The following is an 18820-nucleotide window of genomic DNA, read 5'->3' on the forward strand; positions in this document are numbered from 1 at the left end:
ATTTTATCCCTTTTATATGTTGTTTAAATTAGATTTGATGAAATTTTGTCTAGAGTTTTAGTATCTACATCATGTGGAAAATTGGTCTGTAGCTTTCTTAAAATGTCTTTGCCAGGCTTTGGAGTAAAAAGTAATGCCAACTTCATAGCACGAGTATGGAGTATTTCCTCCTCTTTAGTTTTCAGGAAGAATGTTACTACCCCCCTCAACCCCCCAGTAAATGTTTGGGAGTCCTGCCCAGTGTTGCTTAGTTGCTTGGGTGTTGTTCCATGCACCAAAAGGTTGCCAGTTCAATTCCCAGTCAGGGCGTATGCCTGAGTTGAGGGCTTCATCCCCAGTAGGGGGCATGCAGGAGGCAGCTGATCAATGATTCTCTCTCATCATTATGTTTCTCTCTCTCTCCCTCTCCCTTCCTCTCTGAAATTAAAATAAAAAATAGTATAGGTAGAACTTTACAGTTTTCTTGGGTGTGCTGGGGGACTAGGAGTTGGAAAAGTAGCCAGGGCAGTGAACTTAATGATTACTTAACAGTCCATTCTTGTTCTTTCTTGTTTGTAATGCAATCTAATTTTTATTCTTTAAGAATAAAAAGAAAACTTATAGGTAATAAAACATCAACTCAAACCCTAAGTCGTCGTATTCTTCCAGTGCTTGATGCTTTCTGGAGCTCTGCCTGATGCCCTGAGCAGTTCCGGGCCAGCACTGTGGTTGTCCTGTGTCCTGTACTGCCCTCTGGTCCCGCAGGAAGGAGAGGAGGGGGTCTTTGTCTTGTCTGTGACTGTTCTCAACGTTCCTTATGGGCTGGACACTGTGGTGGGCCAGGGGCTGTCCACTGCTAATAGTCATTCTGATGTACATTGTTTGCTAATCTCAGGGGATTGGAGAATTTCTGAGCGTGATTGGAGTGTCTGTTTTCTCTGATTTCTGGGGTGTTGGGTACTTGTGTGGTCTGCCCTGGTAGCATGAGTGTTCGTTACCATTCTGTGAAAAGAGATTGAAAAATGGTCAGAGGATGCCGGGGTCCAACCCCAGCAGGTCCAGGGGTCCCCAAAGGTGTGGATGGAGTCGGCGAAGAGGGAAAGACTCAGAGGCAGCGTTCAGTTGATCATCATAGCCGGGTTCTCTTGTCAGGGTCTCCAGCCAAGTTCTGTTCAGGATCTCCAGAGAGGTTCTGCTTAGGATCTCCAGCCAGGTTGTGTGTCCATGTTGTCTTGCTAGGTTCTCCAGCCAGGTTCTGTCCAGGTTCTCCAGGCAGGTTCAGTTACCAGGTTCTAGTCAAGTTCTCTTGCCAATTTCTGTAGTCAGGTTCAGTCCAGGATCTTTTGCCATGTTCTCTCGCTAGGTTCTGTCTCTAGGTTCTGAGGCCAGTTTCTGTCCAGGATCTTTTGCCATGTTCTCTCCAGCGAAGTTCTTCTGTCTCTAGAGAACGTTCTGTGTAGGTTCTGTGCCTAGGTTCTGTCTCTCTTAGTTCTGTGTTCTAAGTTCTGACTCTTGCTGTATAGTTACAACTGTATTTATACCAGTTGATTCAATCCTATCAATCTCTATTACAAAGGTTAGGGCGTTTCTTATCTCCATTATGTAGCTTAAGCATGATTGTTCATAGTTAAAGTGATTAATTACCCGCCTGGCACTTAGTTAAGAGGTTTTATTCCCTCCCTAACTTCAGGGGAAAATCCCTACCTGGGGAAACAACCTTTCTCAGAGACCTTGGTTAAAACACATAGTGCCAAGAAGGTGAGCAAACATATTAAAAACAGTATGCCATATATGCCAGGTCCCTTGAAACAGCAAGCATGGACCGGCTCCCGGCAAATTCCCCCTTTTTTATTTTTTAAAAGCAGGCATTAAAAAGAAAAACCTGAAATGCTCTCTTGTATCCATTTTAAGAGTAAGATTGGCGCTTTCTGCTATTACCTGAGTCCTGATCTATCACCCCAGGGAGAGCTTGCCAATCCTGCACTTTCCCAGGGTGGAAAGGCTGCAGTGGGGTTAAGGATAAGGCTCCTTGGGCCTACCTTCTCCCATGCCATTACATTTACCTTTCCTTCCTCAGGAAAGCATGGACATATTTCTTGTATAAAACATTTTGTCTGACTAGGAGTAACCTTAATTCCTCTGCTAGCAAGCATATGGGTTAAAAGATCAATACAGAGTCTTTTTTTCTTTGGACTCAGTATGGCACATCTTCTCAATCTAAGAATCAATACAGAGTCTTCTTTCTTTGGACTCAGTATGGCACATCTTCTCAATCTAAGTTCTGTACTATCTACCTTCTTACCCTACTTATCCTCTATAGGGGGGTCTGAAGTACCCTGGTGGAGTCCTATCCGTCCCGAATGTGGGGGTTCTCAATGGGGGTGGCTTACCTAGGGGAATCCTGTTCCAGGGGTTCCCAAAGGTGAGGACGGAGTCGGCGAAGACTATCCACCCTCTTCCTACGGTGGAGTCCTATCCATCCCGAGAGTGGGGCTTACCTAGGGGTCCCTGTTCGGGCGCCAGATGCCGGGGTCCAACCCCAGCAGGTCCAGGGGTTCCCAAAGGCGTAGACGGAGTCGGCGAAGAAGGAATGGCACGGAGACAGTGTTCAGTTGATCAGCAGCCTAGCCAGGATCTCCAGCCAAGTTCTGGTCTCGATCTCCAGAGAGGTTCTGCTGTTTATTGTCTTGTTACATCCGTATTTATACCAGTTGATTTTAATCCTGTCAATCTCTATTACAAAGGTTAGGGCGTTTCTTATCTCCATTCCAGGGAGTAAAGATTATGTAGCTTAAGCATGATTGTTTGTAGTTAAAGTGATTAACTACCCGCCTGGCACTTAGTTAAGGAGTTTCATCCCCTCCCTAACTTCAGGGAAAAATCCCTACCTGGGGAAACAATCTTTCTCAGAGACCTTGGTTAAAACACATAGTGCCAAGAAGGTGAGCAAACATATTAAGAACAGTATGCCATATATGCCAGGTCCCTTGAAACAGCAAGCATGGACCGGCTCCTGGCAAGAGGAGACTTGTTTTCTGTTGTGATATGTGAGTTTAAATATAAAAATTATAAAATATAAATTTGTATGTCAAGTTTTCAAAATAGAAGGATATTTATTTAGCACTTTGAATTGTTTTTATATTTGTATTTAAAAATTTTTATGTTTCTCTTGTTTAGTTGTCCTATTTTTAGGCACAATATTCTTAGCTATCTTGTGGGCTTCTGAGATAACTGGACTAAGTAATTTCTTTTGTTCAACTTTCAAAGTCCCATTGAGAAAAGGAGCATTTGTGTGATTACATTGAAAAGAGTGCTCTTCTATTTTTGTTCACCTCTACACACTGTGGCTGTTTTAGAATTCAAATCTGAAACATACAATAGTGATAGAAGTTTCTTTTCTTTATGTCTAATTAAATTGTTTTCACTCATGAGTGGGGGGTGTGGGGGCAATAGGGGGATAAGGACACATATGTAATACCTTAATCAATAAAGAAATTTAAAAATTTGTTTTTAAATTTAGACTGTAATGTTAGCAATACTATGCAGTTAAGTATTAAACGGCCTTTAATTAAGCTATCAAGTGTTCCTTGTGGACTAAGACTGTCCTCCAATTGTTAAATATGTAGTGCATTTCTTTCTTTTATTTTTTTATCCTCACCCAAGGAAGAAAGAAACATTGATACATCGATTGGCTGCCTCCTGTATGTGCACCGACCAGGGATGGGACCTGCATTTGGTATATGGGACGACTTGCACTAACTGAGCCACTTGGCCAGGGCTGGAGTGCATTTCTTACTGGTGAACAGGCCATGGACTTAGGAGTCAGCCATTTTCCAGCCCTAAACTATTGCTTACTGTCTCTGAGATTGTGTGTACTGCATCAGTGTAGAAATAACACCGTCTGCACTGGCCAGTGTAGCTCATTAGTGTGTCATTCCTTGCACCAAAGTGTTGTGGGTTTAATTGCCAGTCAAGACACATACCCAGGTTTTGGGTTCAATGCCCCGTTGGGGCATATATGGGAGGCAGCCGATCTCTCTCTCTCTCTCTCTCTCTCTCTCTCTCTCTCTCTCTCTCTCTCTCTCTCTCTCTCTGAAAGACATATCCTTGGGTGAAAATAAAATAAAAGAAGGAAGTAGGTATTATTTCCTATGTACTTTGTGCTGTGAAATGTTACTAGTTCTTTGAAGAAATGGGTTCATTAGCAGATATGTCTGGAATTGGCAGCCCGCTCTCCTCTCAGAGGCTCCCGCTGTGTGTTAAGTGGCTCTGAGAACCACTTTGGTCAAGAAATCTGCTTTGTTTAAGTTCTTTCTCATTTCCCAAACAGAACTTCTCCTTTCTTCCTTTCCCCTCCTCTGCTTCCCCTGTGGAATACCTGCAACATATTTTAGTTAATTTCATTATTATTTTTTTCAATCTCCACCTGACGATATGTTTTTATTGATTTTTAGAGAGAGGAATGCAGAGAGATGGGGAGAGAAAACATTGATGTGAGAGGGAAAACTATTGGTTGCCTCCCCCACACGCCCTGCCTGGAAATTGAACCGTAACCTTTTGGTGTATGGGATGATGTTCCAAGCAAGTGAGCCCCGGCCAGGGCTATTTTAGTTTCATTGAACTTGGTTTTGAGTGCCTAGGAGAGTGCTCCTAATTCATACTTGAAAATGATAATTTACTTTTCTTCCCTCTTAGTATAATTTTAATGGTTTAAAAACTGTAAATTCAGAGCCTATTTTAATTTTAGTTTAACCTTCTAAGGAGGTAAGCCATTTTTTCTTTCAGTTTTATTGAGATACTAGAGGCCCAGTGCACGAATTCATGCACAGGTGGGTTCCCTCAGCCTGGCTGGCGATCGGGGCCGATTGGGGTATTGGGGGCTGGCCAGCCAAGGAGTGTCTGGCACTCTCGCCCAGTTCCAATCAGTCAAGACCCCAGCAGGAAGCTAACCTACCGGTCGGAGCGTCTGCCCCCTAGTGGTCAGTGCACGTCATAAAGACTGGTCGAGTGGTTGACCAGTCAACCGATTGGTTGGACACTTAGCATATTATGCTTTTATTATCTATATATATAAAAGTCTAAGTGACCATCACAACCGAATGGATGACCGAACAGGCTTCGTGGGGCGACCAGGCCGGCAGGGAGGTTAGTGAGGGGACGACCAAATGACTGAGCAGCAGGTTGCAAAGATGGTGGTGCCCACAGCCAATAAGGAGGGAATATGCTAATTGACTGCCACGCCCTCAAAGATGGAGGTGCCCAGTCCCCTCAGCCCTGCCTCCAGATCCATCCAGTCCCCTCAGCCCCCCAGCCGCCCAGGGCCGCTCGAGGCTTAGGTAACCAGGGCCGGCTGAGGCTTGCGCTGCCGTTAGTGGCAGCAGCACAGGTGTGATGGGGTGTCACCTTCCCCTGATCGCCTGGTCGCCTCCCACCCCTGAGGGCTCCCGGACTGTGAGAGGGGGCAGGCCGGGCTGAGGGACCCCCCCTCCAGTGCATGAATTTTCATGCACCGGGCCTCTAGTATAGGATAATTGACATACAACATTGTGCAAGTTTAAGGTGTAACAGCTTAATGACTTAACATGTGTGTATATTGCAAAATGATTACCACAGTGTGTTTTGTTAACACCCACCCTTCCATTAAATAATTTCCTATTTTCATGTATAATTTACTACCTTTTAGTTCATATTTTTTTTACCCAAAATATTGTTACACACTTTGATATTAAAATCCAAGAAAAACAAGTACAGTGGTATGAGAGTAAGAATCTTAGAAAATGTGTCTACTCAAATTTTTGCTTCATTAATTCAACACAATTTAAGTATTTATATTCATAGTATTTCTTGAAGTATTATTCCTAGCCCTGTGAAAGTTACAGATGGATTAAAAGAATTGGCTTAGGTACTTCCTGCACCTGCTTTGAGCTGCTCAAAAATAGGCACAAACCATCTATGTCTTCTTTTTAAAATTTTTTATTGAATTTATAGGGGTGACATTGGTTAATAAAATTATAGGTTTCAGGTGTACAATTCTATAATACATAATCTGTATATTGTATTGTGTGTTCACCATCCAAACTTGTTTCTTTCTGTAACCGTTTATCCCCCCTTTATACTCTTCTATCCCCCTCCATCCCCACCCCTCTTTCCACCATACTGTGGTCTATGTCTATGAGTTGTTGTTTTGTTTCTTTTTGTTAGTTTGTGGGGTTTTTTCCATAATCCCTTCACCGTTTTCATCCAGACTGTCCTCTGATAGCTGTCAGTCTGTTCTCTGTACTTCTCTGTCTTAGTGATTTATAAGAATTTTGCAGATTTAAAAAAAGGAAAACAAATTTAAAAAGGGAAAATAGCATCTTTGCAATAAAGAAGTGGTAAATGCTAAGAGAGTATAAAATAGAAAAGTATTATGTTTGTTTCAGAAAAATATTGAAAAAGATACAGAGAATAAAATATAGATTAAAAGAGTGAAAGCAATTTTATATCAAGCTGTTTGTTGCTAACATCATCCTCCTAGACTTTTTTTTGTTTGTTTCACAGAAATGCTATATTATACATGCTACTTTGTAGCCTCCTTATTTTACTTACAAATGCAAAGTGAAGGTCTTTTTATGCCAGATGTCTGTGAAGGACCCTTCCCTCCCCAAAAGTCTACCTTAACATGATACAGCCTCCCTCACTCTCTAACCTATTTCCAAGGCAGGAGTTTGAAGTTGGAGGAAGAAGGGCGAGAGGAGCAAGCTATGTTGGAGAGTGAATTGCACCAGTGGGGTCCCTTAGCCTGGTCTACGGGATCGGACCGAAACCGGCTCTTTCACATTTCCCGAAGGGTCCCGGATTGCAAGAGAGTGCAGGCCCGGCCAAGGGACCCCACTGGTGCATGAATTTGTGCACTGGGCCTCTAGTGCACGATCAAGGCTGGGAAGGGATGCGGGAGGTTTGCCAGCGGGAGGGGGTGGTGGGGGTTGCGTGGGAGGGTTCCAGGGTGTGTTCCAATCAGCCGGACACCAGCAGTAAGCTAACCATTCGGTTGGAGCATCTGCCCCCTGATGGTCAGTTCACATCATAGTGACCAGTCGACTGTCTCCTGGTGGTCAGTGCACATCATAGCAAGTGGTTGAGTGGCCTTAGCATATTATTAGCATATTACGCTTTGATTGGTTGAATGAATGACCAGACACTTAGCATATTAGGCTTTTATTATATAGGTGCCGGGGTCCAGCCCCAGCGGGTCCAGGGGTCCCCAAAGTTGTGGACGGAGTCGGCGAAGAAGAGATGACATGGAGACAGCGTTGAGATGACATGGAGACAGCGTTCAGTTGATCAGCAGCCTAGCCAGGATCTCCAGCCAGGTTCTGTGTCCATGTTGTCTTGCTAGGTTCTCCAGGTTCTCCAGCCAGGTTCTGTAGCCATGTTCCCTTGCTATGTTCTCCAGCCAGGTTCTGTCCAGGTTCTCCAGCCAGGTTCAGTCACCAGGTTCTAGTCAGGTTCTCTTGCCCATTTCTGTAGTCAGGTTCAGTCCAGGATCTTTTGCCATGTTCTCTCCAGCGAAGTTCTTCTGTCTCTAGTTCTGTGTAGGTTCTGTGCCTAGGTTCCGTCTCTCTTGGTTCCGTATTCTAAGTTCTGTGTCTTACTGTCTTATTACATCTGTATTTATACCAGTTGATTCAATCCTATCAATCTCTATTACAAAGGTTAGGGCGTTTCTTATCTCCATTCCAGGGAGTAAAGATTATGTAGCTTAAGCATGATTGTTCGTAGTTAAAGTGATTAATTACCCACCTGGCACTAGTTAAGAGGCTTTATTCCCTCCCTAACTTCAGGGGAAAATCCCTACCTGGGGAAACAACCTTTCTCAGAGACCTTGGTTAAAACACATAGTGCCAAGAAGGTGAGCAAACATATTAAGAACAGTATGCCATATATGCCAGGTCCCTTGAAACAGCAAGCATGGACCGGCTCCCGGCAAATTCCCCCTTTTTTATTTTTTAAAAGCAGGCATTAAAAAGAAAAACCCAAATGCTCTCTTGTATCCATTTTAAGAATAGGATTGGCGCTTTCCGCTATTACTTGAGTCCTGATCTATCACCCCAGGGAGAGCTTGCCAATCCTGCACTTTCCCAGGGTGGAAAGGCTGCAGTGGGGTTAAGGATAAGGCTCCTTGGGCCTACCTTCTCCCATGCCATTACATTTACCTTTCCTTCCTCAGAAAAGCATGGACATACTTCTTGTATAAAACGTTCTGTCTGACTGGGAGTAACCTTAATTCCTGTGCTAGCAAGCATATGTGTTAAAAGATCAATACAGAGTCTTTTTTCTTTAGACTCAGTATGGCACATCTTCTTAATCTAAAGATCAATACAGAGTCTTCTTTCTTTGGACTCAGTATGGCACATCTTCTTAATCTAAGTTCTGTACTATCCACCTTCTTACCCTACTTATCCTCTATAGGGGGGTCTGCAGTACCCTGGTGGAGTCCTATCCGTCCCGAGTGTGGGGTTCTCAATGCGGGGGGAGGGGGGAGGCTTACCTAGGGGAATCCTGTTCCAGGGCTTCCCAAAGGTGTGGACGGAGTCGGCGAAGACTGTCCACCCTCTTCCTATGGTGGAGTCCTATCCGTCCCATGTGCAGGGCGCTTACTAGGGGTCCCTGTTCGGGCGCCATATGCTGGGGTCCAACCCCAGCAGGTCCAGGGGTCCCCAAAGGTGTGGACGGAGTCGGCGAAGAAGGAAGGACACGGAGACAGTGTTCAGTTGATCAGCAGCCTAGCCAGGATCTCTAGCCAGGATCTCCAGCCAAGTTCTGGTCTGGATCTCCAGCGAAGTTCTGCTTAGGATCTCCAGCCAGGTTCTGTAGCCATGTTCCCTCGCTAGGTTCTCCAGCCAGGTTCTGTCCAGGTTCTCCAGCCAGGTTCAGTCACCAGGTTCTAGTCAGGTTCTCTTGCCAATTTCTGTAGTCAGGTTCAGTCCAGGATCTTTTGCCATGTTCTCTCCAGCGAAGTTCTTCTGTCTGTAGGTTCTGAGTAGGTTCTGTGTTCTTAGTCCTGTCTTCTAAGCTCTGTATTCTGAGTTCTGTGTTCTAAGTTCTGTCTTCTGCTGTCTTATTACATCTGTATTTATACCAGTTGATTCAATCCTATCAATCTCTATTACAAAGGTTAGGGCGTTTCTTATCTCCATTCCAGGGAGTAAAGATTATGTAGCTTAAGCATGATTGTTCGTAGTTAAAGTGATTAATTACCCACCTGGCACTAGTTAAGAGGCTTTATTCCCTCCCTAACTTCAGGGGAAAATCCCTACCTGGGGAAACAACCTTTCTCAGAGAGGAGACCTTGGTTAAAACACATAGTGCCAAGGTGAGCAAACATATTAAGAACAGTATGCCATATATGCCAGGTCCCTTGAAACAGCAAGCATGGACCGGCTCCCGGCATATAGGACTCCTTGTTAGTGTATGCAGAATTATGGAGGATACCCAGCCTTTATTTTGGTGAGTTATATTGCACTGACCTAACAAGATTGGTGTTTAACTTATAAGGTTGTTTGGAAATGTCAGGAGCTAGTGTGCATATTATTTACACCTAGACTTAAATATAAAACCTTAAGTAAGTGTTATGAAGTGCTGGGTGGTTTCTTGCCTTTCTAATTAACTTAGTAGAAAGGCAAAGGACACTTTTCTTTTGATGAAAATTCTTGAAAAATGTTACACTATTAAATATATTTTAATCTGATTTTATTATTTGCAGCTTTCTTTAATGGTATCAAGAACTGACAAAGGAAGAGATGATATTCTGTTACTATTTTTTGAAATTATTATTCTTTTTTTAAATAAAAGGTGGCTATCATCCAGTGAAAATTGGAGACCTTTTCAACGGCCGGTACCATGTCATTAGGAAGCTAGGATGGGGACACTTCTCTACTGTCTGGCTTTGCTGGGATATGCAGTAAGTGTTCTTTGTCATTTGTTATCTTGATTCCTGGCGTATTTGTCATCTTTATTTTACTACAAGCTATGGCTGAGGGCACAGCTGCTTCTATTGTGCAGTGTTAAGTGCTTCGCACAGGCCTGCCCTGTCCTAGCTAAACATTTCCCCCCTCAGTTTGAAGTTCATTTTCCTGTTATCTTAAAATATTAACTTTCCTCTGCCTGTATATCTGAGGCTTATTCATTGAAATTATAGCAGGATCATAGTTTTTCCCAAAAATTTATCCATACCAAAATACCCCACAACTCATTTACATATAAATTAACATATAGACCTTCCAAATCAGTGGTTTCTGATTCCTTTTTAAAGCTATGACCTATAGCATGAAACGCCATTGCAACCCAATATAAATATGCATTTGTGTTTGTGTGTTTTGTTTGTTTTGTTTGTGTGTGTGTGTGTGTGTGTGTGTGAAGTGAAACTAGTGTTACAAGATACTTACTCTCATTATATGTGATGAATGACATTTTCTAGTTTACCTCATTTTATGAGGAAAAAACAGAAACAATTATAAGGGATTTTTCTCCTGCTGAATTATTGATCCACAATTTGAAAAGCACTGTTTTAAAGGAAAGCTTATTAAAACTTTGTATATATTGGGTAAATTTCATTATAATGATCACTTCTGCTTATATTTTTTAAATTTGCATTTTCCAAAGGGGGAAAAGATTTGTTGCAATGAAAGTTGTAAAAAGTGCCCAGCATTATACGGAGACAGCCTTGGATGAAATAAAATTGCTCAAATGTGTAAGTACTGTAAAATCTTGAATGATAGAAGACAAATTAATAACTTAAAATTTTACAAAGGGATTTTTCTTGGTTTGACGAAATTAAAATTGATTTTATGTTTTATAAGTTCAAATACTGAATATTTTGTTTTAAAAAACACATCACCTACATTAAAACCATTTTGGTTGGTATAATGGAAATTATTTTCAGTCATAAACACTTCTGTTTTTGACTTATTTTTCTTTCCATAGGTTCGAGAAAGTGATTCCAGTGACCCAAGTAAATACATGGGAGTATAGCTCATTGATGACTTCAAGATTTCAAGTATGAGTGGAATCCATATCCTTTCTGACACTGCTGTTGCTTCCTAATGGCTGAATTATGCTGTAGTCTTTCTTATTGCTTTTGAAAAATTGGAATGTGTAAACCCGCTTAAACTTGTGCTTGCTCTGCTTTGTGATTCTCCGCATAAAGCCTCTCATGTAATCCCGGAGGGTTGGAAAGTGATAAGTCTGGAGTGCTCTTCTAGGGCTTTCGGGGGTTTTGGTGTAGTAACATTTTATAAAATTATTTTACATCACTTGACCTGATTCTTGCATGGAATTATTAATCTTTTTTTAATAATTCTAGTGAACTTTATTTTTACAGTGGTAGGTGGAAGCATATACCAGCATTTCTTTTTGCTTGAAACTGTAAAAAATTCCATACACAAGGGCTCGGTATCCTTCAGAAGCTGCAAAGAATTCATTGAGGCACTAGAAGGAAAAATGCTCCGCTAATGTCAGCATAGCAAAGTCACACCTGATCCTGCATAGTGTCATCTTTCTGCCAGGTAAATAGGGAAATATGTTGGTTTTGTTTAGTTTAGTTTGTCTTCTTTGGAAAAGTCTGGTGAAAGTCAAGTTGTTACTAGATAGTGGACCAGCCTGGAGCAGGTCTGCCTCGGGCCGACCTGTAGTGTGTGTTCTTGATTTCCTTCAGGAAAGATTTCACAACACAAGTGTGAGTGATTTTGAGAAGACATTTATTAAAGGTGGGGACAGTGAAACAAGGAAGGGCTTAGCATAGGAGAAGCAACAGGAGAGCCTGGGTGGGGCTGCTTTGGCTCTCTAGCAACATAATAGGAAAGAAATGAGCCTAGTTGGGGTGGCTTTGGCTCACTGGAAAGTCAGAGCAAATAGGGCCTAGGAAAGAGGTTCAGGAGGTTAGCCCAGGACAGCTGCTGCTCCCCTGGTTGCAAGTCTCATGAGGACCCTTCGAGTTTAGAAGATGCACACTGTGGGGCAAGAAGGGCATAAGCCTGCTCCTGGGAGGGAGAGCGAGGCCTGGGTCCTTTGTCTTGAGAGTGTTAAAGGCTGGGTGTTTAGGGGAGGTCTTAGGAGGCTCTCAATACAATAAATCAGTTTTATGCTGATGCTCCAGAATTAGATTCATTCCCTTCATCTGTCCCTGGTCGAGCTCCCAGTTGAACTCCTGGTTGAACTCCTGGTCAAGGGGACAATTTGCATATTAGCCTTTTATTTTTATAGGACAGGGAGAAATTATAGAATATGTGGGGTTTGGTACTGCATGCAGTTTCCAGCATCCACTAGGTGTCTTGGAACTTATCTCCTCGGATAAAAGGGACTACTGTGTCCTTATTTCTCAGGGTTCAGGAATATTTGGGCACTGCTCAGTACCCTGTGACTTATGATTGCCAGGGTGTGTCAGAGCCAGGGTTCTCCTTCCCCATCTTTAGCTGTTTGCTTTATATCATCTTTGGAACAGATCCAACATTTTGTTACTTGTTCTGCTCAAGCTCCAGAAGCCTGAGGACAAAGTTAAATTTCAGCTCAAATCCCAGAATAACATCCTGTTCATTCACTCACTAAGTCTTCATTTCTTAGGGAAGCACTCTCCTCATACTCTATATTTTTGAGGTTTTTATACAGGCATACCTCAGATAAATTGCTGGTTCAGTTCCAGATCACCACATAATCTTTTTGTTGGTGGAGGAAGAGTCTTGCCTTCAATTTATAAAAAAGTGAAACATCTATGAAGTGCAATAATATAGGTATGCTTGTATTTCCTCTAGAGTGGATTTGGAGGTACTAGCACGCACCCTTGACTGCTAAAGCCACCTCTCTGTTTCTCTCAGTATCATTTCTGCTAATTGCTGAGTGCATTTTCCCTCGTGATAGATAGGAAGGTAGAGCTGGTCCTGACCTGCTCCTGTTCTCCAAATGACTGATGGTTTATGGGCACGCAGGGCAGCCCCTCCTACATCAGATCTGCATGGCAGCTCCTGGGACAGCTGACAGGGAGATGGTTTCTTTGGAGAAACCGGCTGATTTGTAGGTAAATGGAGTTTTGAAAAATACTACATACACATTCTAGTGACTATTTTTACTGTTAAATGGTAAGAAACCATCATAGTTCAGATTTGTCAGTGATGTAGAAATCATTATGTAGAGATCTGGGTGTTGCTTTGTGTGTTCATAAGTACAGTTTTTGATTTTTTGTAATATGCCTGGGAAACTGGTTTTACATTATCTACGCATAAATCTGTAGCTCACATGTTCTCCAACACTGTAGAAATCTTTTTCTTAATATTTAAAGCAGTAGTTATTGTGATGATGTGGTAGATGCAGATATTGTAAAATATATTAAGTCAGCCCTAGCCGGTTTGGCTCAGCGGATAGAAGGTTGTCCTGCGAACTGAAAGGTCCCAGGTTCGATTCTGGTCAAGGGTACATGCCCAGGTTTCGGGCTCCATCCCCAGTAGGGTGCTTGCAGGAAGCAGCCGATCCATGATTCTCACACATCATGGATGTTTCTGTCTCTCTCTCCCTCTTCCTTCCTCTCTGAGATCAATAAAAATATACTAAAAAAATAAAAATAATATATATATATATATAAAATAATAATATATATATATATATTAATTAAACTAACCTGTCTATAGGCCTCCAGGGGTGAATAAAGTATTCTCAGATGGTTTCAGAATCATTTTAAATCTTCCAGTAGGAATGACATAAATATATTTATATGATGGGCCATCGTTCTGGAGTGTTGGTGTTTGACTAGAATTTCTGTGTGTTTTTTTTAAAAACCACCCAGATTCCTGAGACTTCATTATTATAGGTTGGTCTTAATGCCATGTCTTATATTGTGATCATATATTCTTGAAAACTGCCTACAATATTAAAATTGATCTATTTACACATTTGAAGATATGAAGGAAAAGATTAAATATCTTCACTGAGTTTGTTTAATTTCTATTTTATAAAGTGTTTTATGTAACCCATGAAATAGAAATTTAGGCAGGCAAATAGGACACTTTAGACAGGAGAGTTCTTTACTTTTTTCTCGTTAATTGCTCATGAGGTTCTGGTCTTGCTCATTTTCATTAAGACTGATCATCAAGGAAAAGTGTGCTAAAATGAGTGAGAGCACAGATAAGTGTGGGATCGAGTCCTGACACTGCCACCTTTGGACTGTAACGCAGGATAGTTCTTTAGTTGGCTCTCCCCGTTTCTGTGTGGGGATACATATATTATTTTCTAAGGTTGTTACAGGTACACATTAATAATCTGTGGGACTTAATAAGTACTTAGTAAATGTTCCATCATTTTATTTAGGTGAGAAATAGGAAAGGACCACTTGGGTATTATTGATAGTATTAGAGGCCTGATGCACAAAATTCATGCACTTGGGGTGGGGGTGGTCCCTCAGCCCGGCCTGTGCCCTCTCGCAGTCCAGGGGCCCTTGGGGGATGTCTGACTGACGGCTTAGCGTTGCTGGCGAGGCAGGAGAGGCTCCCGCCACTGCCGCTGCGCTCACCAGCTGTGAGCCTGGCTTAGGGCTTTTGGCTGATTGGCGCTCCCCTGTGGGAATGAAGTGACCACCAGGGGGCAGCTCCTGCATTGAGTGTCTGCCCCCTGGTGGTCAGTGCGCATCATAGTGACTGGTTGTTTTGCCATTCAGTTGATTTGTATATTAGCCTTTTATTATATAGGATTGTTGCATGTTTTGAAGAAGTAAATGTTTTGCCACGTGCCACAGTGCTGCTGCTTTTAGTAATTGCATCACTTCAGGAAATGTATCCACAAGTGATCCTTAACCATGTCCCAGATGTCTGCATGGTTTTCGAAGTGCTTGGCCACCATCTCCTCAAATGGATTATCAAGTCCAACTATCAAGGCCTTCCTTTACGTTGTGTGAAGAGTATCATTCGACAGGTGAGGCTTATGGGGCAGCCCCCAACCCCTAATACCTAACTGGCTAGGCTTTCAACATAAATTACTATTTTGTTTTGTTCTTTCAAAAAACACAAACATATACATACATGTTTCTTGATATATACTAGGTGTACTGGTTAATAAGGTGGATTTTTTTCAATAGATGGAGTTACACATATGTTGATATATATGCTATTTCATATGTATGCTGTTTTATTGTATTGACAATAAGATTCAAAACTTCATATATCAAATTTGCTAAAGGTGTTAACATCATGGATATTTTTACACTTAAAAATGTTGAATTTCATGCCAAAAAAAAAGAGCATTTGCAGGAAGTTTTAATTCATTACTTTATTTTGAAGAAAAGTGCTGCTGAATACTTCGTGAAGCTTATGGTGAAGATGCTCCATCTCAAGATACTTGTCAATGCTGGTTTAAACGCTTTAAAAGTGATGATTTCGATGTGAAAGACAAAGAATGTCCAGGTCAACTCTAAAAGTTTGAAGACCCAACAATTACAAGCATTATTGGATGAAGATGCGTGTCAAACTCAAAAACAACTTTCAGAAAGATTAAACATTGCTCAGCAAACAATTTCTGATCGTTTACAAGCAATGGGAAAAATTTTAAAGGAAGGAAAATGGGTGCCACATCAACTGAATGAAAGACAAATGGAAAACCGAAAAGTCATCAGTAAAATGTTGCTTCAATGGCACAAAAGAAAGTCTTCTTTGCATCGAATTGTGACTGGCAATGAAAAGTGGATTTATTTTGAGAATCCCAGATGCACAAAATCATGGGTTGATTCAGGTCAACCATCAACATTGACTGCAATTCCACATTGCTTTGGAAAAAAGACAATACTCTGTGTTTGGTGGCATCACGAATGTGTGGTGTATTATGAGCTTCTAAAACCAGGTGAAACCATTAATACTGATCACTACCTACAACAAATAATCAATTTGAACCATGCTTTCATCGTGAAATGACCAGAATGTGCCAGAAGACACAGCAAAGTAATTTTGCTTCATGATGATGCACCATCACACACTTCAAAACTAGTTAAAGACACGTGAAAAGATCTTGCCTGGAAAGCATTAACCCACCCACTGCATTCACCAGACCTTGCTCCTTCAGATTACCACTTGTTCCAGTCGATGGCACACGCGCTTTCTGAGCAGCACTTAAAAACATACGAAGACGTGGAAAATTTGGTCTCTGAATGGTTTGCCTGAAAACAAGAAAAGTTCTATTGGGACGGTATCCACAAATTACCTGAAAGATGGGGAAATGTGTAGCTAGCGATGGACATTACTTTGAATAAAGCACTTTTGATGTTTCTCTTGAAATTACCGTTTTCTTTAATTACAAGATCCGCATTATTAACCGGTACACCTAGTATATAATTTTTGTTTTTAAAGTGTATGCATATGTTACAGTATATAATAACTTGAACATTTTAAGTCAGTTTTATATTTAATACTATGCCATTCTGTTTCTTAAGGGAGCAATATGTAAATATCAGGCATACATTTCTTTGGGCATATTGAACTTTTTAAAGTAATGATATGGTATAGTGAAAATTTGTTTTATCTGATATTATTATTATAAAACGTCCCCCTTTGTTTCTCAGAAAATAATTCAAAAGAAATACTTTGTGTTTATTTGCTGTTTTTAGGTATTAGATGAAGGGTAAATGAACGATATAATGAATGTTTGTTATATAGGGAGTATTGTATTAGAATTATGCTTTGTTCATTTGCCTTGACAAAAGAAAATGGGTCTGGCCCTAACCGGTTTGGCTCAGTGGATAGAGCGTCGGCCTGCAGACTGAAAGGTCCCAGGTTCGATTCTGGTCAAGGGCATGTATCTTGGTTGCGGGCACATCCCCAGTAGGAGGTGTGCAGGAGGCAGCTGATCGATGTGTCTGTCAATGTTTCTAACTCTCTATCCCTCTCTCTTCCTCTCTGTAAAAAATCAATAAAATATATTAAAAAAAAGAAAATGGGTCTGGGTCTGGTTTGGTGATCATGTGGTAGCAATTATTTATAAAATGAAAGTATACCTACATGAAAGATCTCTTTCTGATTAGAAATGTTTACCGGATTTCATTTTCTGCACGGAATATATTGCTTTGTATCCCACTATTCCCTCACAGCCTAAGTTAGGAATGTTGCAGATATGACTTATTCTGGGTTACCTGTTCTGATAGAATGACTGTAGGTATTTCTTCAGAGTAATTTATATATCAAGGAGATTATTTGGTTTTCTTGCGACGAAGACTGAGTGCTAGGGAGCCTTGCCCTTTCCCCTGGTCCAGATCTTGAACTAGATTTGCCTGAGGGTTGCAGACCTGAAATATAGGCTATGGTCCAGAATTCTTAAATAGGAAATAATCAGGGAATTGAAGAATTGTACATCCTAGTGATTGGGGCCTGAAAAAGAACCTTCCTACCAGTTGTATATAATAATTGCATACATGCAAATCAGTAGGTTCTAAAACCATTTCATAAAAAATTTGATGTTTATAATTGTTAGATTTTTCCTTTGAAATTGTGTGTAGTTAACTTAGTTTATTCAGCCTGTGTATTTATCTCTTCTTTTACCTTCATCCTCTTATGGTGCAAATCGACAGCTCATCTTCTAATATTATAGACCAACCCAGCCACCATGGCTCAGTGGTTGAGCATTGACCTGTGAACCAGGAGGTCACGGTTTGATTACCGGTCAGGGCATGTGCTCAAGTTGTGGGCTCGATCCCCAGTGTGGGGCGTACAGGAGGCAGCCAATCAATGATCCTCTCTCATCATTGCTGTTTCTGTCTCTCTCTCCTTCTTCCTTCCTTTCTGAAATCAATAAAAAATATTTAAAAAATATATTATAGATGTTATTTGAGGAGAGAGGTTTGGTAAGAGAAGGGCTTTCTATAGTGTCTTACACATGAGATACTATATATTTTTTTAAATATATTTTATTGATTTTTCACAGAGAGGAAGGGAGAGAGATAGTTAGAAACATCGATGAGAGAGAAACATTGATCAGCTGCCTCCTGCACATCTCCTACTGGGGATATGCCCGCAACCCAGGTACATGCCCTTGACCGGAATCGAACCTGGGACCTTTCAGTCCGCAGGCCGACGCTCTATCCACTGAGCCAAACCGGTTTCAGCGAGATACTATATTTTTACGTAGTATTATGTTAGGTATGCATATGTACCATGTATGGGTTTCTGGCTAGCTTTTATTTAATATATTAGTTCTCTTTTAGGTTTTAGATAGTAGCATTTTAACTCATTATTTTAAAATGGTTAATTTTTCATGTGAAAAGACAATGCTTTTCTTTAGAAGATAGGCGATGAGGGGGAAAATTAATACGTTCATTGGAGTTATTTGATTCCCAAATGCTGCTTTAGTATTTATATCTTAATTATCTCTGCTAAATCCTGAAAATATAAAATGACTTACATATTATAACAAAAAGTAAATAATTTCAGAAATACCATTTTGCCTATATTCCATACAGGTTCTGTCATTTCCTTTGACCCCACACTTTCAAAGATGTAGGCTGTTGCCATTGTTAACTGACCATGTCAGTACTCAGGCTTGGCCATGTAAGGGCATTAGCAGATGAACCATTGACATTTATTTTGTATTTCAGAATGGGAAAACAAAATCTAGCCTTTCTTAGCGAGTAAAAGAGTCTGTAAATCTAAAGATGAAATCTAGCAATTTAATTGAACTGTAATGCATACTTGATGATTGAAGAAATGATCTTCCGAGTGTAGTATCCTCCTGTTACACACATACACTGAGCTTTGGAAATTAAAGAGCTCTTATGTTTTATTGTTCTAGGAAAATTTCAAGATGAAATCCTGATTTTATATGGTCTGTACTTTGTTCTTTT

The 18820-nt window shown here is 41.0% G+C and overlaps 1 protein-coding gene across 1 annotated transcript in view; it reads left to right on the forward strand.

The window, feature by feature from the left end:
* SRPK2 (SRSF protein kinase 2) overlaps nucleotides 1-18820 on the forward strand; it is a 239748-nt gene that overhangs the window by 186984 nt on the left and 33944 nt on the right. The window contains 4 exon segments of the mRNA XM_036327570.1: nucleotides 9814-9922; nucleotides 10624-10711; nucleotides 10945-11032; nucleotides 14807-14913. Coding sequence (XP_036183463.1) covers nucleotides 9814-9922; nucleotides 10624-10711; nucleotides 10945-11032; nucleotides 14807-14913 — 392 coding nt within the window.

This window comes from Myotis myotis, unplaced genomic scaffold (assembly GCF_014108235.1).
Source record: "Myotis myotis isolate mMyoMyo1 unplaced genomic scaffold, mMyoMyo1.p scaffold_m19_p_11, whole genome shotgun sequence".
Taxonomy (NCBI): Eukaryota; Metazoa; Chordata; class Mammalia; order Chiroptera; family Vespertilionidae; genus Myotis; species Myotis myotis.